Source organism: Aspergillus puulaauensis, chromosome 7 (assembly GCF_016861865.1).
Source record: "Aspergillus puulaauensis MK2 DNA, chromosome 7, nearly complete sequence".
NCBI classification, from domain to species: domain Eukaryota; kingdom Fungi; phylum Ascomycota; class Eurotiomycetes; order Eurotiales; family Aspergillaceae; genus Aspergillus; species Aspergillus puulaauensis.
The window spans coordinates 2,084,357-2,101,474 of NC_054863.1; the positions used below are offsets into that span (position 1 = coordinate 2,084,357).

The 17,118-nt window shown below is 51.6% G+C and overlaps 8 protein-coding genes across 8 annotated transcripts; 5 read left to right on the forward strand and 3 right to left on the reverse strand.

Annotated features, from left to right (window-relative positions):
* Positions 1-132: 132 nt before the first annotated feature.
* On the reverse strand, positions 133-879 carry APUU_70773A (demethoxyubiquinone hydroxylase family protein; the record flags this gene model as incomplete). Its single annotated transcript, XM_041695684.1, has 1 exon — positions 133-879. One exon carries the CDS (start codon positions 877-879, stop codon positions 133-135), a length of 747 nt encoding a protein of 248 aa, XP_041561389.1.
* Positions 880-1,420: 541 nt separating this feature from the next.
* On the forward strand, positions 1,421-3,416 carry APUU_70774S (RNA polymerase-associated protein; the record flags this gene model as incomplete). The annotated part of the gene is made up of 4 exons (XM_041695685.1): positions 1,421-1,647; positions 1,733-2,466; positions 2,515-2,654; positions 2,706-3,416. 4 exons carry the CDS (start codon positions 1,421-1,423, stop codon positions 3,414-3,416), a joined length of 1,812 nt encoding a protein of 603 aa, XP_041561390.1.
* A 515-nt stretch (positions 3,417-3,931) lies between these two features.
* Positions 3,932-7,958, forward strand: APUU_70775S (uncharacterized protein; the record flags this gene model as incomplete). Its single annotated transcript, XM_041695686.1, has 2 exons — positions 3,932-6,825; positions 6,875-7,958. The coding sequence occupies 2 exons, from the start codon at positions 3,932-3,934 to the stop codon at positions 7,956-7,958; spliced, it is 3,978 nt and encodes a 1,325-aa protein (XP_041561391.1).
* A 113-nt stretch (positions 7,959-8,071) lies between these two features.
* Positions 8,072-9,028, reverse strand: APUU_70776A (uncharacterized protein; the record flags this gene model as incomplete). The annotated part of the gene is made up of 1 exon (XM_041695687.1): positions 8,072-9,028. One exon carries the CDS (start codon positions 9,026-9,028, stop codon positions 8,072-8,074), a length of 957 nt encoding a protein of 318 aa, XP_041561392.1.
* Positions 9,029-9,592: 564 nt separating this feature from the next.
* Positions 9,593-11,113, forward strand: APUU_70777S (uncharacterized protein; the record flags this gene model as incomplete). Its single annotated transcript, XM_041695688.1, has 1 exon — positions 9,593-11,113. One exon carries the CDS (start codon positions 9,593-9,595, stop codon positions 11,111-11,113), a length of 1,521 nt encoding a protein of 506 aa, XP_041561393.1.
* A 1,173-nt stretch (positions 11,114-12,286) lies between these two features.
* On the forward strand, positions 12,287-13,348 carry APUU_70778S (uncharacterized protein; the record flags this gene model as incomplete). The annotated part of the gene is made up of 1 exon (XM_041695689.1): positions 12,287-13,348. One exon carries the CDS (start codon positions 12,287-12,289, stop codon positions 13,346-13,348), a length of 1,062 nt encoding a protein of 353 aa, XP_041561394.1.
* Positions 13,349-13,877: 529 nt separating this feature from the next.
* APUU_70779S (putative monooxygenase) lies at positions 13,878-15,331 on the forward strand (the record flags this gene model as incomplete). The annotated part of the gene is made up of 3 exons (XM_041695690.1): positions 13,878-13,917; positions 13,984-14,184; positions 14,241-15,331. The coding sequence occupies 3 exons, from the start codon at positions 13,878-13,880 to the stop codon at positions 15,329-15,331; spliced, it is 1,332 nt and encodes a 443-aa protein (XP_041561395.1).
* A 185-nt stretch (positions 15,332-15,516) lies between these two features.
* Positions 15,517-16,959, reverse strand: APUU_70780A (acetamidase/formamidase family protein; the record flags this gene model as incomplete). Its single annotated transcript, XM_041695692.1, has 5 exons — positions 15,517-16,095; positions 16,158-16,431; positions 16,483-16,771; positions 16,816-16,834; positions 16,885-16,959. 5 exons carry the CDS (start codon positions 16,957-16,959, stop codon positions 15,517-15,519), a joined length of 1,236 nt encoding a protein of 411 aa, XP_041561396.1.
* Between the last annotated feature and the right edge of the window lie 159 nt (positions 16,960-17,118).

Here is a 17,118-nt window from a genome sequence, read left to right on the forward strand (position 1 = left end):
AAAATACATAGATACTTGTTCAAAATACAGCGACGATCCGCTTAAGCTCCAAGATGGAATCCCCTATGGTACAAGTTATGGTAAACCTATAATATACAATGTTGGTAACCCGTTCAGGATTTATTTTGCCAATCATACTCTTTCGCTGATCTTGATGGCCGCTCTGCACCCGAGTCGGATAGCATTGACAAGGGGATCGTATGGCCGTGCCTCCTTGGAATCGTTCTCAACAGCATGGTCTAGATGTTCGAGTTCCTCATCCCGGATTCTTCGAAAAGTCGTGAGCATCTCCTTCAGCTCATCATCCAGCTCCTCTCCACGACTGTGCGCCTCGGCTTCCCACGACAAAATTTCCCGAACTTGATCGTTGTAATGTGAGCCGATTTCTGTTTCCACAGCTTCAGTACAGGCCATCGCTGCCTCTCGTCCCATGACACCCGTCGACCAGCCCAGAAAAGTCGCTGCAGTTTCCCAAACCGGGTACATCGCCGTCGGGCGCACTCGATGCTTGGAAATTTTCTCGTTGAATGTCGTGAGATGGCCTTCCTCCTGGTCGTACATGTGCTTCATCAACGGTCGGAGGTGTGGATGCGAACGGACGACTTGCGGCGTTTGGGCGGTATAAATTAGCGTTGCAGCTAATTCGCCAGCCTGGTTGACTCGTAGCGCGCTATCGAGAAACTCTCGTTGCCTTTTATTCAGAACATACTTCGGCTTTGGGGATTCGGGACTTGACTCGGATTCGGCGGATTTGTAGATTGGGGATGCGTGATATTGTCGGCGGAGGGCGGATGGTGCGAGAAAATCTAGCAATAGAGGAGCTGTTGGTCTACAGCAAGAGGGCGAATAGCACCTCCGAACCGCTGTCAAGGAATTCATACTCTGGTAGCCGCGAATAAAAGCAATGATGAGGAAAGCAAGCAAGAGACCGAAGCCGGAGTGGGCTGATGAGAAGAAACAGCCGCGCGCCTCTAGAGTCGAGTTCGGCTCGGCGCGCCATCCCTGGACCGGACGTCATTCTGGGCCCAATAATCGTCCAAGAGTGAATTCTGGCAGTCACTTCGGACTTCAGTCTTTCAACCCGCCACTCTCACACACCGGTTTCTTTCGCGCACCAGCACTGTCTGCTGCTATACTTTAGATTGACGATTTCTGCTCTAACTGTTTGTGTCTTTATATACGCGTTCTCTCATTTTCTCGCTCTCGCTCGAGTCTCGCCACCGACGACCTTTTACACTCTTTGCGACAGCTTCTCAGGGGGGCCCTTCGTTCATTTTTCCTGTCTCAAGTCTTAAGAGGGAATTTTCTGCCTGGACTCGCGACTTTCACTTGGCTGAGAAGGCATTGTGCTATTCGAAACGTGATTTGTAACACAACACGCTAAATAGCCGGCTGGCTTTTCGACCGCAACACATTCACAATGGCTGATGACCTTGACGCCGAGTTGCTCGCCCTGGCGGGTGATGACGCCTCAGATGAAGAGGCCTCTCCCCCTCCTCGCAAGCTCTCTTCCGCATCTCCTGCTCGCTCTACCTCACCACGGTCTCCCGAACCAACGTCAGCAATGGCCCGAAAAGGCACTGCGAAAGCCGTTCGTCGTCCCCGAAAGTCGCGGAGAGGTGATGATGAGGAGGAAGATGGAGAAATGTACGTTTGGACTCATTTGCGATACCACACTTGAAATGTTTGTGTTGTCCTAGACTTGAACTAACGGGACCTGTCCCAACACCAGATCCGCCGCCGATTCTCTCAACTCAGCTAGCATGTCTGAATCAGAGGCAGCATCTGATTCTGAGGGCTCGGACGCAGGAGTTGACGATGAGGGCCCGCTTTACCCCTACGACAAGCTGTACCATTCGGCACAGGACAAGAAAGATATCATGGCGATGCCCGAGATTCAGAGGGAACAGCTTTTATCCGAACGTGCGCAAGAGGTAGACCGCCACAACCAGGATCTCGCCCTTCGCCGTTTGTTGGCTTCACGAGAGAGGGAAGAAGCTCGTAAAGCAAAGAAAAACAAGCGCAAAGCAAGTGCTGCAAGCCTGGACGAAGGCCACCGCAAGAGTTCTCGGCAAAAGACAACGCTTGGAGGTCGTAGGGTCGGCGAGGCTTCAGAGGCAATCGAGGCGTACAAGCGGCAGCGAGAGCAGAAGGGCAAGCGTGACGAATTACGCCGTCGGGATCCGATGACAAAGGACCTTAAGTCGAGATCACGAGTCTCAGACGATGATGCAGAAGGTGACAGCGAGGTTGAATGGGATAACCGTGAACGCTCGCCAACACCACCTAAAGATGACCCTCCAGCTGATATTCGCGATTTTCAACGGGTGCGTATCGGCAGAACAAACTTTGCACAGGTTTGTTTCTATCCTGGGTTCGAAGCCGCCATGACTGGGTGCTATGTCCGTCTCAATGTTGGACCAAACAGTAGCGGTGTCAATGAGTATCGGCTTGCATTGGTTACAAGTACGTTCTTATTACCTGTTATTTGCGGGAAGCTGCTGACTCTCCTAGAAATCGAGGAAGGGAAAAAATACGCTTTGGAGGGAGCGAACGGTCGGTCATTTACTACAGACCAGTACGCCGTCCTAGCGCATGGAAAAACTACACGCTCGTTTCCGTTCATTGCTTGCTCCGACTCTCCCTTTACAGATGTAGGTTGTTGCAATGACCCGCTCTTTAACCCTCAACTAATTACTCTATAGGCCGAATTTAACAGGTACCGGCAGGTAATGACTGTTGAAGATTGCAAGATGCCGACTCAGTCCCAGCTTACCAAGAAAGTAATGGACATCAATCGTTTAATCAACCACAAATTTACCAACGAGGAATTGAACGAGAAGCTACGCAAACAGGGGTCTTCAGACTCTAAGACGACGTTCTTCAAACGAGTCGACATTGAGAAGAAATTGAAACTTGCCCAAGAAATCGGTGATAATGATGAGGTAGAGAGATTGCAACGCGAACTCGCCAACCAAGCCCCGAAACTCGCATTCGGATCCAATGCCAAACCTCGTGCAGAGAAACTTTCCGAGCACGAACGTTTGGCTCAACTGAACCTGCGGAACCAAAAGCTCAACTACGAGAACGTTCGCCGTGCACAATTAGAGGAGCGGAAGGCCAGTCGGAAAGCCGCCGCGGCCGCTGCACGTGGCGAAGCTACCATCAACCCTTTCTTACGTGTCAAAACTCTCGCAAAAACTCACCACGATGTCAATGGGTCAACGCCTAAAGCGGAAGATAACAATAGTCGCAGCGTAACACCTGCCTCTGGTACACCGAAAGCCAACACACCTGGTGGCACGCCGTCTAGTTCGCAAAATAAGCAATCCCAAGGTGGTGCAAAGATCCGCCATCGCAACATGGACGATGAAAACATTGCAGCTCTGGACCTTGACATTGACATCGAGATTTAAAAATTTGAACACACGAAAATATATTCCAATCTGTTTTCCTATTACCATTTTTATACGGCTTATTTCGAATACCAACCGTGACTTAGACGGTGAAGCATGAGGCGCAGGTTTCTGACGCTTCCTATATTTATTAAGGGATGGGTTTCTTGCGGCGTTCGAGCTTGGTGTGTCTTATCTGTATTATTATAAAAAGAAAATACTACTATTTTGGCTATTCTTTTCTCATTTAGAGATAAATGGGCGCCCACCGCAGTAGGGCCACCCATAAGGTATGTAAAGATTTGATGCCTGAGGCTATGAGGAGATAAGAATTATCACGTGTGATAGCGACGCGATCGCGCGCGTCCGCGTTGGATTCTCGCCCTGGATTTGCAGCGGTGGAAGTGGAACAAAGTGACAGCCTTCAACAGCATACCTACCTTCCTCAACTTTATGCCCTCCATTGAACTTATAAAATGTCCCTGTAACCCAATTAATACCCATTTTTCAATTTTAGCCAAACCCGACCTTTCATAATGTCGGCCCCATCCACCCCACGGTCGACGCGGTCCGCATCCGCGGCAGCCAACTCGCCGGAGATGCTCACTCCTGGGAGAAAGATCAAGGCCATGCTCGCGGCCTTCGATAGCGACTCAGATTCCGAAACCGAAAACGCCGTTAAGCAAAATAAGAACGCCACTTCCTCCAATTCACCACCAAAAACCAACACAAACCCTACGACGCGAGCGTTCGCGATGGATTCGGACCATGATGACGAGGGAGACGAAGATGAGGACATTATAATGCCTAGAGGCCGTATGGCCGCGCGTCTGCAGGGCGGTGCTACAGATAACCACGGAAAATCGACCACACAACCTCCCGCAGAATCTGCGTTCGAACGGGTCTCCAAGACCTTCCGAGCTGAGAAAGAAGGGCAGAACGATACGCGTCGCGATTCAGCAGATGATGAGGCTGTTTCGTCCGATGATGATCTCCCTGCGGCTGGACCGCGACAGAGGGCTCAAAACGCGGGAGTGACGCGTGATGAAGATGGAGATTCGATTAGGTCGCTGTCCCGCGCGCGCTCTTATTCTCCATTGTTCATGTCTTCCCCCACCAAATCGCAGAAAGACGACGAAGAACAGAGAGAAGCGGTCGATTCAGGAGATGAGGAGGGGGCGCCGAAGCGTAACCACCGGTTTCTTGAACTTGTTGCAAAGAAGCGTAAGGAGCGTGAGGAGAAAGAGCGGATTGAAGCGGAGAAGAAGGCAGCGAAGGCCAAGGAGCGAGAAACGGCTAACAACTCCAATATGTTTACCGATGACGAGAGTGCAGACGACGACAACTCTGGTCGAAAGAAAGCAGCCAAACAGCCGCGTCCTGCACGGAAAGCCGGGAAGAAGGCCCTCGAGGAGATGAGTCGTGAGACGCAGAGAATGAGCAGGAACATGCAATTGGCTCATGAGGCTAAGACAAAGAAGAAAATTACGAAGGAGAGTTTCTTTGCTCGGTTCAACTTTATGCAACCTCAGGGACAGACTGCGCCGGAGCAACCTGGCGAGAACTCCTCGACAACCGCAGAGTCACAGCATTCCTCAGATGTCGAGGCGCACAAGGACAAAGAAACGCCTCAAACTTCTCCTGTTATTCCGCCAGCGGATGATTCAACTAAGACGCAGCAGGAGCAGGAGCAGGAGGAGAACTTACCAACACTTGACGAGCTTATGAGTTCGGCAGTCCAAAAATCACCTACAAAGGTAACGGAGGACCAGACCACTAAATCAAACACCGAATTATCGAACGTCAAGAAAGGAAAGTTGCCAGTCAGAGTAGCACCCGCCCGTGTTCGACTCTCTCGCGAACAGGTGGCTCGGCATCAAAAGGACGATTCTTCGGACGATGACCTAGAAATCATCACCTCACCTGCCAAGTGCCGACGAATTGCAGCATTTGAGAACCTCCCAGCACGGAACGTTCAAGAACCCCCATCTATGTTCAAGTTGAAAGCCCTTGCACAACTTATATCACCGTCTCGGAAATCTACGATGAACTCGGCTGAGCTTTCCGCAAATCTACTGTATCAAGCGAAACAACAAGCAGGGAAAGAGCGAAGAGAAAGAATAGAAGAGCTTAGAGCTAAAGGTATTGTCATTGAGACCGCCGCTGAACGTGCTGCCTTTGAAGACGAAGTGGAGAACCTTGTCGAAAAAGCGCGACAAGAAGGTGAAGCGATTGCAAAGCAGGAACGTGCAGCAGCCAAACGCAAAAATGGTGGCGACGATGACGATGACAGCGATTTTGAACTATCCGGTTCGGAAGATGGAGGTGAAGGTGAGGGCGAGGGTGACGCAGACCCTGAGGAGGACGAGGAACTGGATGACGAAGAAATGGAGGACGGGGAGGAGGGCGAGGCGGCCGAAGCTGACAACCAAGAGAACCTGATTGACTCAGAAGCTGGTGAACAAGATGAGAATGATGAGTCTGAAGATGAGACTGTAACCAACCCCCCATTGGAGGCAACTGATATACCAACTCAACGACGCAAGAGACGCACTCGGGTCGTTAGCGATGATGAGGACGAGGAGGCAGACCAGGCACCGAAGACACCCGCCAAACCGATCAATCCGTTTGTGAATTCAGTGGAGCGACCTAGCATTCCTGTCAAACCCTCCGAGGCCACAATGAGCTTAACGCAGGCGTTTGCAGGCACATTGGCTCCAAGCCAGGACATGAGCCAAGATATGAGCCACCAAGGCCCTTCAACTATACCTCTATCACTACCCGAACCTGTCGCAATGAGCCCGCAGCAGGAGCCGAACTCTCCATCCATCATCAAAGACAGCCAGGAACTACGCGGTGCATCTACGGAACCGTTCGGATATTGGCGGGCCGATTCTCGAGCTCCCGAATCCCCTGCTGCTCGAAGTGTATCTCAGATGTCCCAGATCCCAGATCCAACCCAAGATGCTGGGTTTGTTCTCTCACCATTCGATCCCCACAAGAGATTTATAGGTACTCCTCCGCAATCGACTATTGAGACTGTTATCGTGGATCGGAACCAATCTCCAGTTGCAGCGAGGGGCATGAAGAATTTAAGACGTGGGAAAGCCCCACAACTGTCTGCTGTTGAGGAACAAGAGGAGGAAGATGAACAAGAGGAGGGTGATTTTGAAATCGATGCGAGTGCATTCGACGTGATGAAGACAGCCTCGAAGAAATCTAAGAAGCAGAACGAGCTGTTTGACCGCAAGAAGAGCAAGGCAAAAGATGTGGTGGAGGACGCTGCCGAGGAATCTGATGATGAATATGCTGGTCTCGGAGGCGCAAGCGATGACGACGCGGACGATGAAGAGAACGCACTTGATAGAGAGATGATCAATGACAATAGCCGGGAAAGGGTCGATGCGAAACAGCTGGCTGCTCTGAATGCGTATGTCCACATATCCTTTATACCCCGATGCACACTAACTCTTGTATAGGCTTCACCAAAGAAATGCAGACGAAAAAGATGTGGCAAAGCTGTTAAAGGACATCACAACAGGCGCACTTCGCCGACGACGGGGTAATGACGATGACTTTGACCTGGATGATTCGGATGACGAGATGTTGGCGCGTCGACGACAGAAGCAAAGAGAGTTCGCCCGAATGCGCAATGCTCTTCTTGCCGATGGAAAGGTCGGAGAATTGGCTGAGAATCCCAAGAAGGCGGCCTTCTTTAAGGCCATTGAAGATCGCGACGATGACGATGACGTTAGCCTAGATTTCTTGGGCCACGAACAAGAGGGCTCTACCCAGGATGCACTCTCATCTCAAGATGGAGCTGCAGAGACGCAGACCGATACTGGACGAGAGGGAGAACGCAACAAGAGAAAAAGGCCCTTGGAACCTGCCGCTGAGGATGCCAACAACCGACCTCCACCTCACCTCCGCCGGAAACCTGCCAGCGCGATGTCGAAGAAGCCAGCCACTCTTGCCGAAATCCGCGACACCCTCTCCTTCCTGACCGAACGGCCTGAATATGATTCATTTCACGAGGACGCTTCAGTCGAGGACGATGAGGGCGAGCAGCATGTCAACGACAACGAAGCAGAAGAACCCGCAGTAACTAGTCGAGAACGGGAAGCATCTGTAGGCTTCAGCCATCCACGCCGTACGCGAGGGCCGGTCGTGGACCGCCTTGCTCTGCTTCGACAAGCATCGTCGAATTCTGCGACGTCTGCTTCCTCCAACACCCGGCTCGCTTTCCACACAGGCGCTGCCAGCGACAAGGCTACTTCTTTCGGATTCAAGCCACCGATTTTGCGGAAGACTACGACATCGTCTTCGTCTAGTTCTGCTTCTGAATCATCTCGTGGGGTTACTAAGGCTCCTGGTTCATCGGTAGCCAAGAAGGGCTCAGTCAACTACTATACCGCAGCGCGCGAACGAGAGCGCGAGAGGCAGCTACGGACGCAACACCGTAACCGCGGATCCAACATTACTGCGCTGCTGAACAAGCATGCGGGCAACCGACTGGGCGCCCTGGGAGGAACGGGACAGTGGGATGAAGAATTGACGAATTAAGCGTTTTGTTTAAGCCGGCGTTAGGATAGGAGTACACACATACCTTGGGTTATCTTCTAATTATTGATGGTATATTACATTTGTATCTACATCTATGGACTCGTTACCTAAAGTCACTTGCTCTCCAACTCTGATAGAAGATCTAACAACGAATTGATCGTCTTTGTACCCTCTGGCACATGAGTAGCTGCTTCAGCATCTTCACGAGGAAGATAATACGCCTTCCACCCAGCATTCGTTGCACCACGGTAGTCCTTGCCGTAATCGTCACCTACGTGGATACGCTCCCAGTCCCCTGCATTACCAACAGTCTCAGATTCAGCATGCAACTGCTGCGCGGTACGCAGCGCCACATCCCAAACCAGCGGGTCTGGCTTCTCCGCACCGACCTGGTAGCTGGTAAGGATGAAGTCGAGATCCTTCCTTTCCTGGGCTTGCAAGGGACTGGAACTTCCTTTCGCCTGTGTAGCCTTCTCTCTCTCCTCCTCAAACCCCGGTAAGTCATGTCCCTGCCTCGTCTTCTCCTCGCCCGCCCTCGCATCACGCACCGAAACACCCAGTGATTCCAGGACAGACGATATACGGTCATCCGAGTTTGAAACAACGCCGACAACGACCTTTCTCCCCCTTTGACTCGCTTCTAGTTGCGCTCTTACTTTTCGAAAGAAGGGGCCCACATCATCGTACAATTTATAAGCCCTTGCGCTTGCAAAGCGATCGAGTAGATCCTGAACAAGTGCATCGGGAACCTCATATTTATTCGCCTCCGTTTTTCCAGTTGGATTTCTGTTATGGTCTGACTCGGAAAGGGCGCGGGCAAAGCTTCCCCGTATCACGTCCCCCCACCATTGCGGTGGGCCAGCATATTCACCACGTAGAGCGAGGTCGCGGCCGTAGTTTGGATGCGAAGCAGATTGTGCTTTGAATGCTACGCGGAACGCAGATTGGAGGGCGGAGGGCGAGACGTGGACGTTGAATGATGAGGCCGCGGCGGCGTATTGGACTGGGACGGGCTGGCGGGGGTGGAATAGTGTGTTGAACGCGTCAAATGTTAGGAGAAGGGGCCGCATATTTATTCTCTCTCTTTCTCCCCGCGAATGAGACGAGACGGTTGGAGGATGACGCGATGTGACAATGGCTGGTGCCTTGGTTGTAGTTGTTTGTAGACTGGGAGTTGAGGAGTGGAGAAAATGTCAAGTTAGAATCTCCAGTCTACACAGCCCTCGTGCCCCACGAGCCTCATAAGGTTGTTTTATTTTTGGCTTTTTATCCATACATCAATGCAGAATTATACAATCTCCACGGAGGATCGCCAGATTATCACAGCAATGACAGCTTTCTCCAGGCTCTACGATCTTGCCATCATTTTGTCGGATTCTTCTATTCCCATCTATACCGTATTCATGCGCAATGACTGACAGGTTAGTTCCGATATCGCCCATCCCACTCGAAAACTAATTCCGAGATTCTAAGATAGTGTCGACAACCCGGCCGATGACGCGGCATCCACTTCAGCTGCCCCCACTCGGTTTTCTTATATGAAGATGTGGAACGGCTCGACTCGGTGATCGTCCTTATCTGATCTTCTCAGTCGGCCTCCCATCGTATATTGGAATATTGGTATTTCTTCCACAATGTCGGGATACCGAACCAGACTGCAGTTTTGTATTGCAGCTCTCATTACAAACGCGGTTTCATATTCATTCCCTCCAAATGCAAATCATATTTTCAACTCCATCCACTCCTCTATGCGACAATGGGGATCGTCGTTGAACCATAATGGCATGTCCTTTTTCCTCGCTACGGTGCCGGAAGGGACGCAGCTTTACCACGGTGATTGGCTCTCAGATCCCGTCCAAGGGCCTGAATGGCTGGCTTTTGAAGCCGAACACGCCCTTGTTTTTACTCACCCGTTTCCTCATAATCCTCCGCCTGGAGATGGGGAACCGGGAGGTCCAGGACCTGGAAGACCAGGTCCGCCACCGCCATTGCAAGACAAATCGCAGCAGGTCATGGGGAAGCCGACGCAGGCGGAGGCAGAAGACGGATACCTGCACACATATGTGGCGGCCAGGGATCTCCGTTTGCTGTACGTCGATGGTATGTCTGCCGGCAAGACGGCGAATGGCACAATGGATACCCAGGACCGAATTCTGTATCAGGATAAATTGAAGGATGATAGAGGTGGCATGTCGAACGAGCGAGAAGGAGCCCAATTATTCTGTCGCATGGTTCAAGACAGGTGGAATGGACGTTTGGACGGACTGCTTCGCATGGAAGCAGGTTTTGAGATCATCCTATGTGACTTTTCCAATCTCGAGGTGCAGCAGGTGGCTCGCGTCCGACCAAGCGGAAACAAGCCAGGTGGTGATATTGGGATGCACGCTGGGCGCATGTGGCTTCCTGCAGTGGCATCTCGGTACTGGAACATTGGTGGAGATAGGGTGGCCCTAAATTACGACCACTTTGTGACTGCGTTTGACTACGGGTTGGATTTGTTTGCGAACGGAAAGAATGTTCACCCCCGACTGGAACATATTCCTGCAGATGAGTTGGTGCCTATGCAGCAGGACCTGGATGCATTGATTATGAACCATGATGCTAGCGGGCCATCAGCTAACTGGCAAGCCGTGGCGGACATGATCGTGGAGCGCTACGGGGCCCGATTACGGTTCCTGGTATCGGGTCAGGCCTCGACGCTTCAGCAGCTGCAGGATGAAATCGAGGACATGGTTACTCCATTCATTGACTATGACCGACGCAACGCATCCCTCGAGGTGGAGAGGTGCTCAAAGCAGTTTGTTAGAAGTTCAGTATCCACCACGACTACCGCAGCCGACGCGGTGCTTTCAGTATCGCGCACTGTCTGTGGGACGCTACTGGAAGCATTTAGTTGCACAGAGTACGATTCCGTCGTCGATCATGTCCAGAGTCTTATGAACTATCTCGCTTGGACTACATGGAAAGACTGTAGCGGCTGCGGTGACCACGAAATTTGCATGATCCCCATGTGGCCGATGGGCACTGTGGATGACTATAATAATCCCCAGTGCCGCGACTTTTCACAACCTAACGGTGACGGCCCAAGATATTGGGGTCCAGGGAGAGGGCCTCCTCCTCGCAAGGCTAAGCCCGCGCCTCCCCTTGCTCTATGACCCTCAGTGGTTGAGTTTCTGAAGAAATGGCGAGAACTTCTGGAGACCACACCGCAGAGCCTGACAAAGTACTTTTCATCTCCACTCGTTTACTCTTTACCCCTGGGTAAACTTTATGCAGAGGATGACTCCAAACCTGTGAGCACTAGGGAACGAGAACAGAGGCTACTTAGGCTTGGCCGCATCCTCCAACTCCCAACTTTTGTGACCAATCGCCGCACTCATGAGGCCCAAATGAAAAAAATAAAAATAAAAATAAAAACCAGGAGAATAACAAGCGGCACGGTCAAACGAGCAATTTGATATTTAATCCCTGGAGAATTCAGCCGTTCACCCGGTTGAGCAGCGAAATTTGATGAGTCGCAAAACTTGGAAGTTCGAACCAGTGCCAGGAAACAGTGCCAGCCAATCCCCGATCAACCATGCGCCACTTATCAATAGTCGTTGCTAACGTGCAGATCCTCGGCACAAAGGAACTCAGGATTAAGATTTGGATATGTGCGGCTGTCCCACCATTCAAACCCTGCTAATCCTTTTCTGGAGAACAAACAACACTATCCATGCACCAGTCTGGGCATTGAGCGGCGGTGGACCCGTGCTGATTGCCTTATGAGTGGTCCTTATCGTCGTTGAAAGGCGTTAAGTTCCGTGCTATAGTCCGAGTGCTCACGGGTACCTCAGACGGGAAACTCAAAGACGAGAGCTTGCATGTGTTAGGTTGAAATCTCGCAGAGGCCCATCGGTGCTGCGATTCTGATAGGTTGTTCGACTCAGGAACGAAGGTTTGAATGAAAGAAGACTGGGATGCTAGTGCTCCTGGTGCTGAGGTTGTTCTCCTTGGTGCAAGTTGCCGACTAGTGGTGGCCACTGACCAGTCTTGCCAAATGACTGGGAACAGACAGCTCTGTCGCGGCGGGGCGCACCTCCCTCTCGGGGGCCTGGGCCTGGTCAAAGACAACGAAAGTCTAAGGGGCCAGGACGTTGAAGAGTATAAGTATCGGCCTGAAGTTTCTCTGTCCCGCCTATCTTCATCGATCATTCATTCGCGAAAGCAGCTTGTTTCCCACCTCTTGTCACTCTTTTGACGATCGTTCCGACCCAAGTCCGTTCTTTTATCTGATTTTATTTGCCCTGTTTTCTTCATCTACCATCAGCGTTTGAGAGATACCCAAGATGAAGGCTTCTCTGATCACTGCCCTGACCTGGGCTGCCTGCACCATGGCCAGTCCTGTCGTCCTCAATGCCCGGCATGACGACTGCACTTGCGTGGAGGAAACTCTCACTCTCACCTTGCCCGCTTCTACTGGTGGGACTCTCGTCGAGCCTACACCTAGTACTTACCCAGAGGAGACCTCTACTAGCACCAACACGGCCACGGCCACTGCCACTGTTCCCGAGGAGACCAGCACTGCTACCTGGAGCTCTACTAATACCAACACCGCTACCTCCACAGACACTGTTCCCGAGGAGACGGGCACTACTACTGCCCCTCCAACCTCCGTTCCCACACCCGGAGACTGCGAGAATGGCCGCTGCCATGGGACTGGACACCTGGTGCAGGATCTTGGACCTCAGGTCAACCGCCTTCTCACTGTTACTGGCGCTGATGGCGAGGACTTCCTCGTCCAGGTCAACGAAGACGTTTACAACCTTCTCTCCGGCCGTGTGAGCCTCAGCGACTCAGTGGGTGAGGTTGTTGGCGACGCTGCTTCTCTTGGTGACCTTATTGCCGACCTCGGACCTATCATCGACTGCATCCTCACCATTGTTGGCGAAGACTCCCACATCCTCCTCGTCCGGCTCGCTCCCGAGATTGCTGACCTCCTACGCGGAGCTGGTGCCACTCTCGGCCTGAACGCTGTTAACAACCCTGTCGGCCAGATCGTGAAGTCTCTTGGCCTGAACGTCAAGCGTGACCAGCTCGACCACTTCAACGTCCATGGCCTGGATGGAAACGATCTTCCCGTTCAGATTCCTGGTGCTCTTGGCAAGGCTATCGCTGGCCTCCACCTCGAAACTGCTGTCGGCACTGTCATTGCCACTGGCATCCATGTTACCCAGATTGTCCAGGAACTTGGGCCTCACTCCGAGGAATTCCTTGTTGTGTTCGGCAAGGGAACCGGGCTTGTTCTCATTCGTCTGGCCCCTCAGGTTGCCCGTATCGTTAAGGGTTTGGCGCCTGAGCTTGGTAATCCCGTCGGCAACATCATTGATACCGTTGGTGACAACCTGTAAGCAGCACCTCTGCAAGCGATGGCACCATCGTAACTTGACGAAGGAGTATGTTGAAGAGCGAGGTTGGGGTATTTTCATGTATTATAGTTACCTATCATACTTAACATAATACATCCACATATTAATATTATTACATTCAACTGCCGTCCGAGCACTTCGTAAATATGTGCTATACTATGGTGCCATGCATACTTCAGAACTGTTGATGTGGGGGGCATATGCAGGTCATGAATGTTGGATTTGTTTTATCCGCAGAACCCACATCTAATCCAGTCCAACTCCAAATCAAATACTATTATACCAAGCTTTCTCCCCTATGGTTGTCTTCTCCATGTCCCCTCAATTGAATTGCCACTAAACCCCCATACGTCTGCATTGTGGGACGCGTGGGGAAGAGGTGACCGCGGCTAATGTCTGTTCCGCCACTCCAATATATTCGTTACGCATCTGCTCCTCACCCTTCAACTGGGACTTTGGAGAATCAGTCAATCCGGGGTTATTCACAATAAATAACCAAAAAACGAACAAAATGGCACAACAAGATCTGAAAATAGCCATTCTGGGCGCTGGTGCGTTTTCTGCCTCGCATCCACTTAACTGGCCGAGATGAAGGAAACACTAAAGAATTACTACAGGAATGGGCGGCCTCACGTCTGCGCTCGCGCTCGCTAATAAGGGATTTAAGAATATCGATGTCTATGAGACCGCATCAGACCTTGGATTCGTCGGCGCGGGTATCCAGCTCGCGCCTAACATGGCTCGGGTTCTGGATCACCTGGGTGTATGGAAGGGAATTGAGGCCGAGGCCGTGAATATCGAGGAGACGAGTGTGCGAGGTTTGTCGCTTATCTTATTCTCGTACGCAGAATGCGCTGGCTAACAATTGACAAAGTCGGCGCATCCGACACCGAGCTCGCCCATGTTGACCTCCATTATATCGAATCCACATACGGATACAAGCACATGGTCGGCCATCGGTACTCCCTCGCAAACGGGCTCTATCAGGGCTGCCTAAAACACTCAGACAAGATTACCTTCCACTTCGCGACTTCCGTCTCTGAAATCCAGTCATTCGGTCCCAAGCCTACATTTACAGTGACGCCGCGCGACACCTCTAAACAGCCCTACACCAGCACCGCAGACGTCCTCCTCGGCGCAGACGGAATCAAATCACTTGTCCGCGTTGCCATGATCAGCGATCTAAACATCACCTCTGACGTAAAGGACACGCAACAAGCAGCATACCGAATCATGATCAACAAAGACCAAATCCGTGAAGACCCAGAACTGCTTGCCCTAATCAACAGCACGAAGGTCACACGTTGGATCGGCGAAAAGCGCCATATCATCGCGTACCCGGTCTCCAATAATACCATCTACAACCTGAGCACGACGCAGCCGGACAGCAATTTTGCGGCGGCAACGAACGCTACCTACACGACGAAGGGGTCGAAGAGTGCCATGCTCGGTGTCTTTGCAGATTTCTGCCCGCTTGTGCAGCGTATGCTGAATTATGTTCCTGAGGGCGAGGTTTGCGAGTGGAAATTGCGCACCCATGAGCCATTGCCTACGTGGGTTCATCAGTCGACGGCCCTGGTTGGTGACGCCTGCCACCCGACTCTGCCGCATCTGGCTCAGGGCGCGGCCCAGGCCATTGAGGATGGAGCTGTTCTTGCAGTGGTGCTTTCAAAGTTACCTGCTACGGACCCGGAAAGTATCCACAAAGCATTGAAGGCTTACGAGAAGGTGAGGAAGGACCGAGCATATGCGCTTGTCGAGTTGGCAGCTGCTAGTGGGCGGGCGTTGCATCTTGGTGATGGAGCAGCGAAGGAGCAGCGCGATAAGCAGTTTGCGGCCCTGAAGGCTGGGAAGGGCCCCGTGCCGGACAAATGGGCAGATGCAGATGTGCAGAAGGAGATTTATGGGTTTGATTGTGTGAAGGAGGCGGACGAAAGGTTTGCGGAGTACTTCGGACTTGCGTAGGTTCTTGTCCCTCCTGTCTCTCTGGTACAGGAAAAGAGCTGTATAGACTGATTGAGTTAGGTCTACGCGTGTGAACAAGTTGGCATGATGTGGATATGATTAAATGTATACATAACATTGCATAGAATGAACATGAATCAACGATTAGAACTACCTGATTGATGCTGCAGTTATTGGTCGGGATCTTAAGCAGAAGTAAAAGCACAGCTTCCCATATCTTGCTTGACCACCTCTACCTCGGGCCGGATATCGAAATCAAAGATATCCATGGGCACGCCCAGTGTTGTGCAGGCATTGGGAATATCCACTAGGCCGGCGATATGGCCCTGCACCGGCGCACAGCTGAGTAGCAGATATATCTGATAATCGTTGTACCCATACCGACGCAGGTATTCGATAACCCTAAGACAGGTTTGACGATAAGCAATCGTCGCATCGAGATAGTGCTGCTTGCCCTTCTCATCGACCGAGAAGCCTTCAAAAGTAAGGTATCTACCGGGCCCAAATTGCGGTTCGACCGGGCCAGGATGGAATATGGGTGACTTCATTGCCATCTTAGCTATGCCGTCCTTGATTACGGTAAATTTGAGGGTAATCACGCCGGCCATCTCAATTGCTCCGCAGAAGGATATCTCCCCATCGCCCTGTGAGAAGTGAAGATCACCGACAGAGAATTTGGCGCCGGGAACATGAACAGGGAGGTATACTTTGGAGCCCCGCGAGAGATTCTTGATGTCACAGTTGCCTCCGTGCTCGGGGCGGCCCTATACAGTTTTATATTGGTGAGAATGGAGGTAATGAGATAGACCCGAAGAAAGAATTATACCGGAATAGTCCGCGCCCCCTCGTGCCCAATCTTCGCCTTTAGTGCCTCATCTGCGCTGCCAGCGTGGATGTTACGTGGTTCTGGGGGCTTTGCAACGTCACGACTAGTGGAATTGGCTGCGATCAGTTCACCCTCGCGCCGGTTCCATTCAGCCAGGACTTCATCCGATGGAGCGCAACCTAAAATACCAGGGTGGATGAGGCCCGCGAAGCGCACATGAGGGATGTGCCTGGAGGAGCAGAAGATGCCCTCAAAGTCCCAAATGGCTTTGGCACTGGGTACGTTAGCTGAGAACTGTAGTTTGTACCTAGGAAAGAAAACGCACGCCTTTGGGTAAATCTCGTCGAGAAAACCTCCACCGTTCTCTGGGGTAAAGACACCCGTGAACCCCCACGGTTGGTCCTCAAAGGGTTGGACGTCCTGAATTTCAACGAGGAGGACATCCCCAGGCTCAGCCGTCTCGATGTCAAACGGGCCTGAGAGGTAGTGGATCTGTGTTAAGTCGACATTCTTGATGTCATCGGCAGAGTCGTCGTTCTTTATCTGTCCTCCGGTCCAGTCCAGACATTCGATCTTGACGACTTCATTGTTTGCGATCGCTCCGTAGCTAGGGACTTGGTTTGTGAGATTTGTTCAATAAATTGCAAGAGAAGCATACCATCCGGATGCCATCGGTTCTGCACCAATCAGCCGAGTTTAGATGTGACGTTGTATGACCAAAACTTACGTGAAGACCCTTTTGTTCCCGAGCAGGTTTGTTTAGGTCTACTTTGAGAGCGTTTCGGATGCCTTTGACACCCATGTTGGTTTACTATTGATGAACATTGACGGAGAATTGTAGGAAATGCGGGTTGGGACGTCTGGGAGGTATAAGTATGGTAGATACCACTTGCCCCTCCTTGCCCCTCACCCAAATACGCCTTCCCCTCATATTCGTACCAATCATATATTTTTATTATGC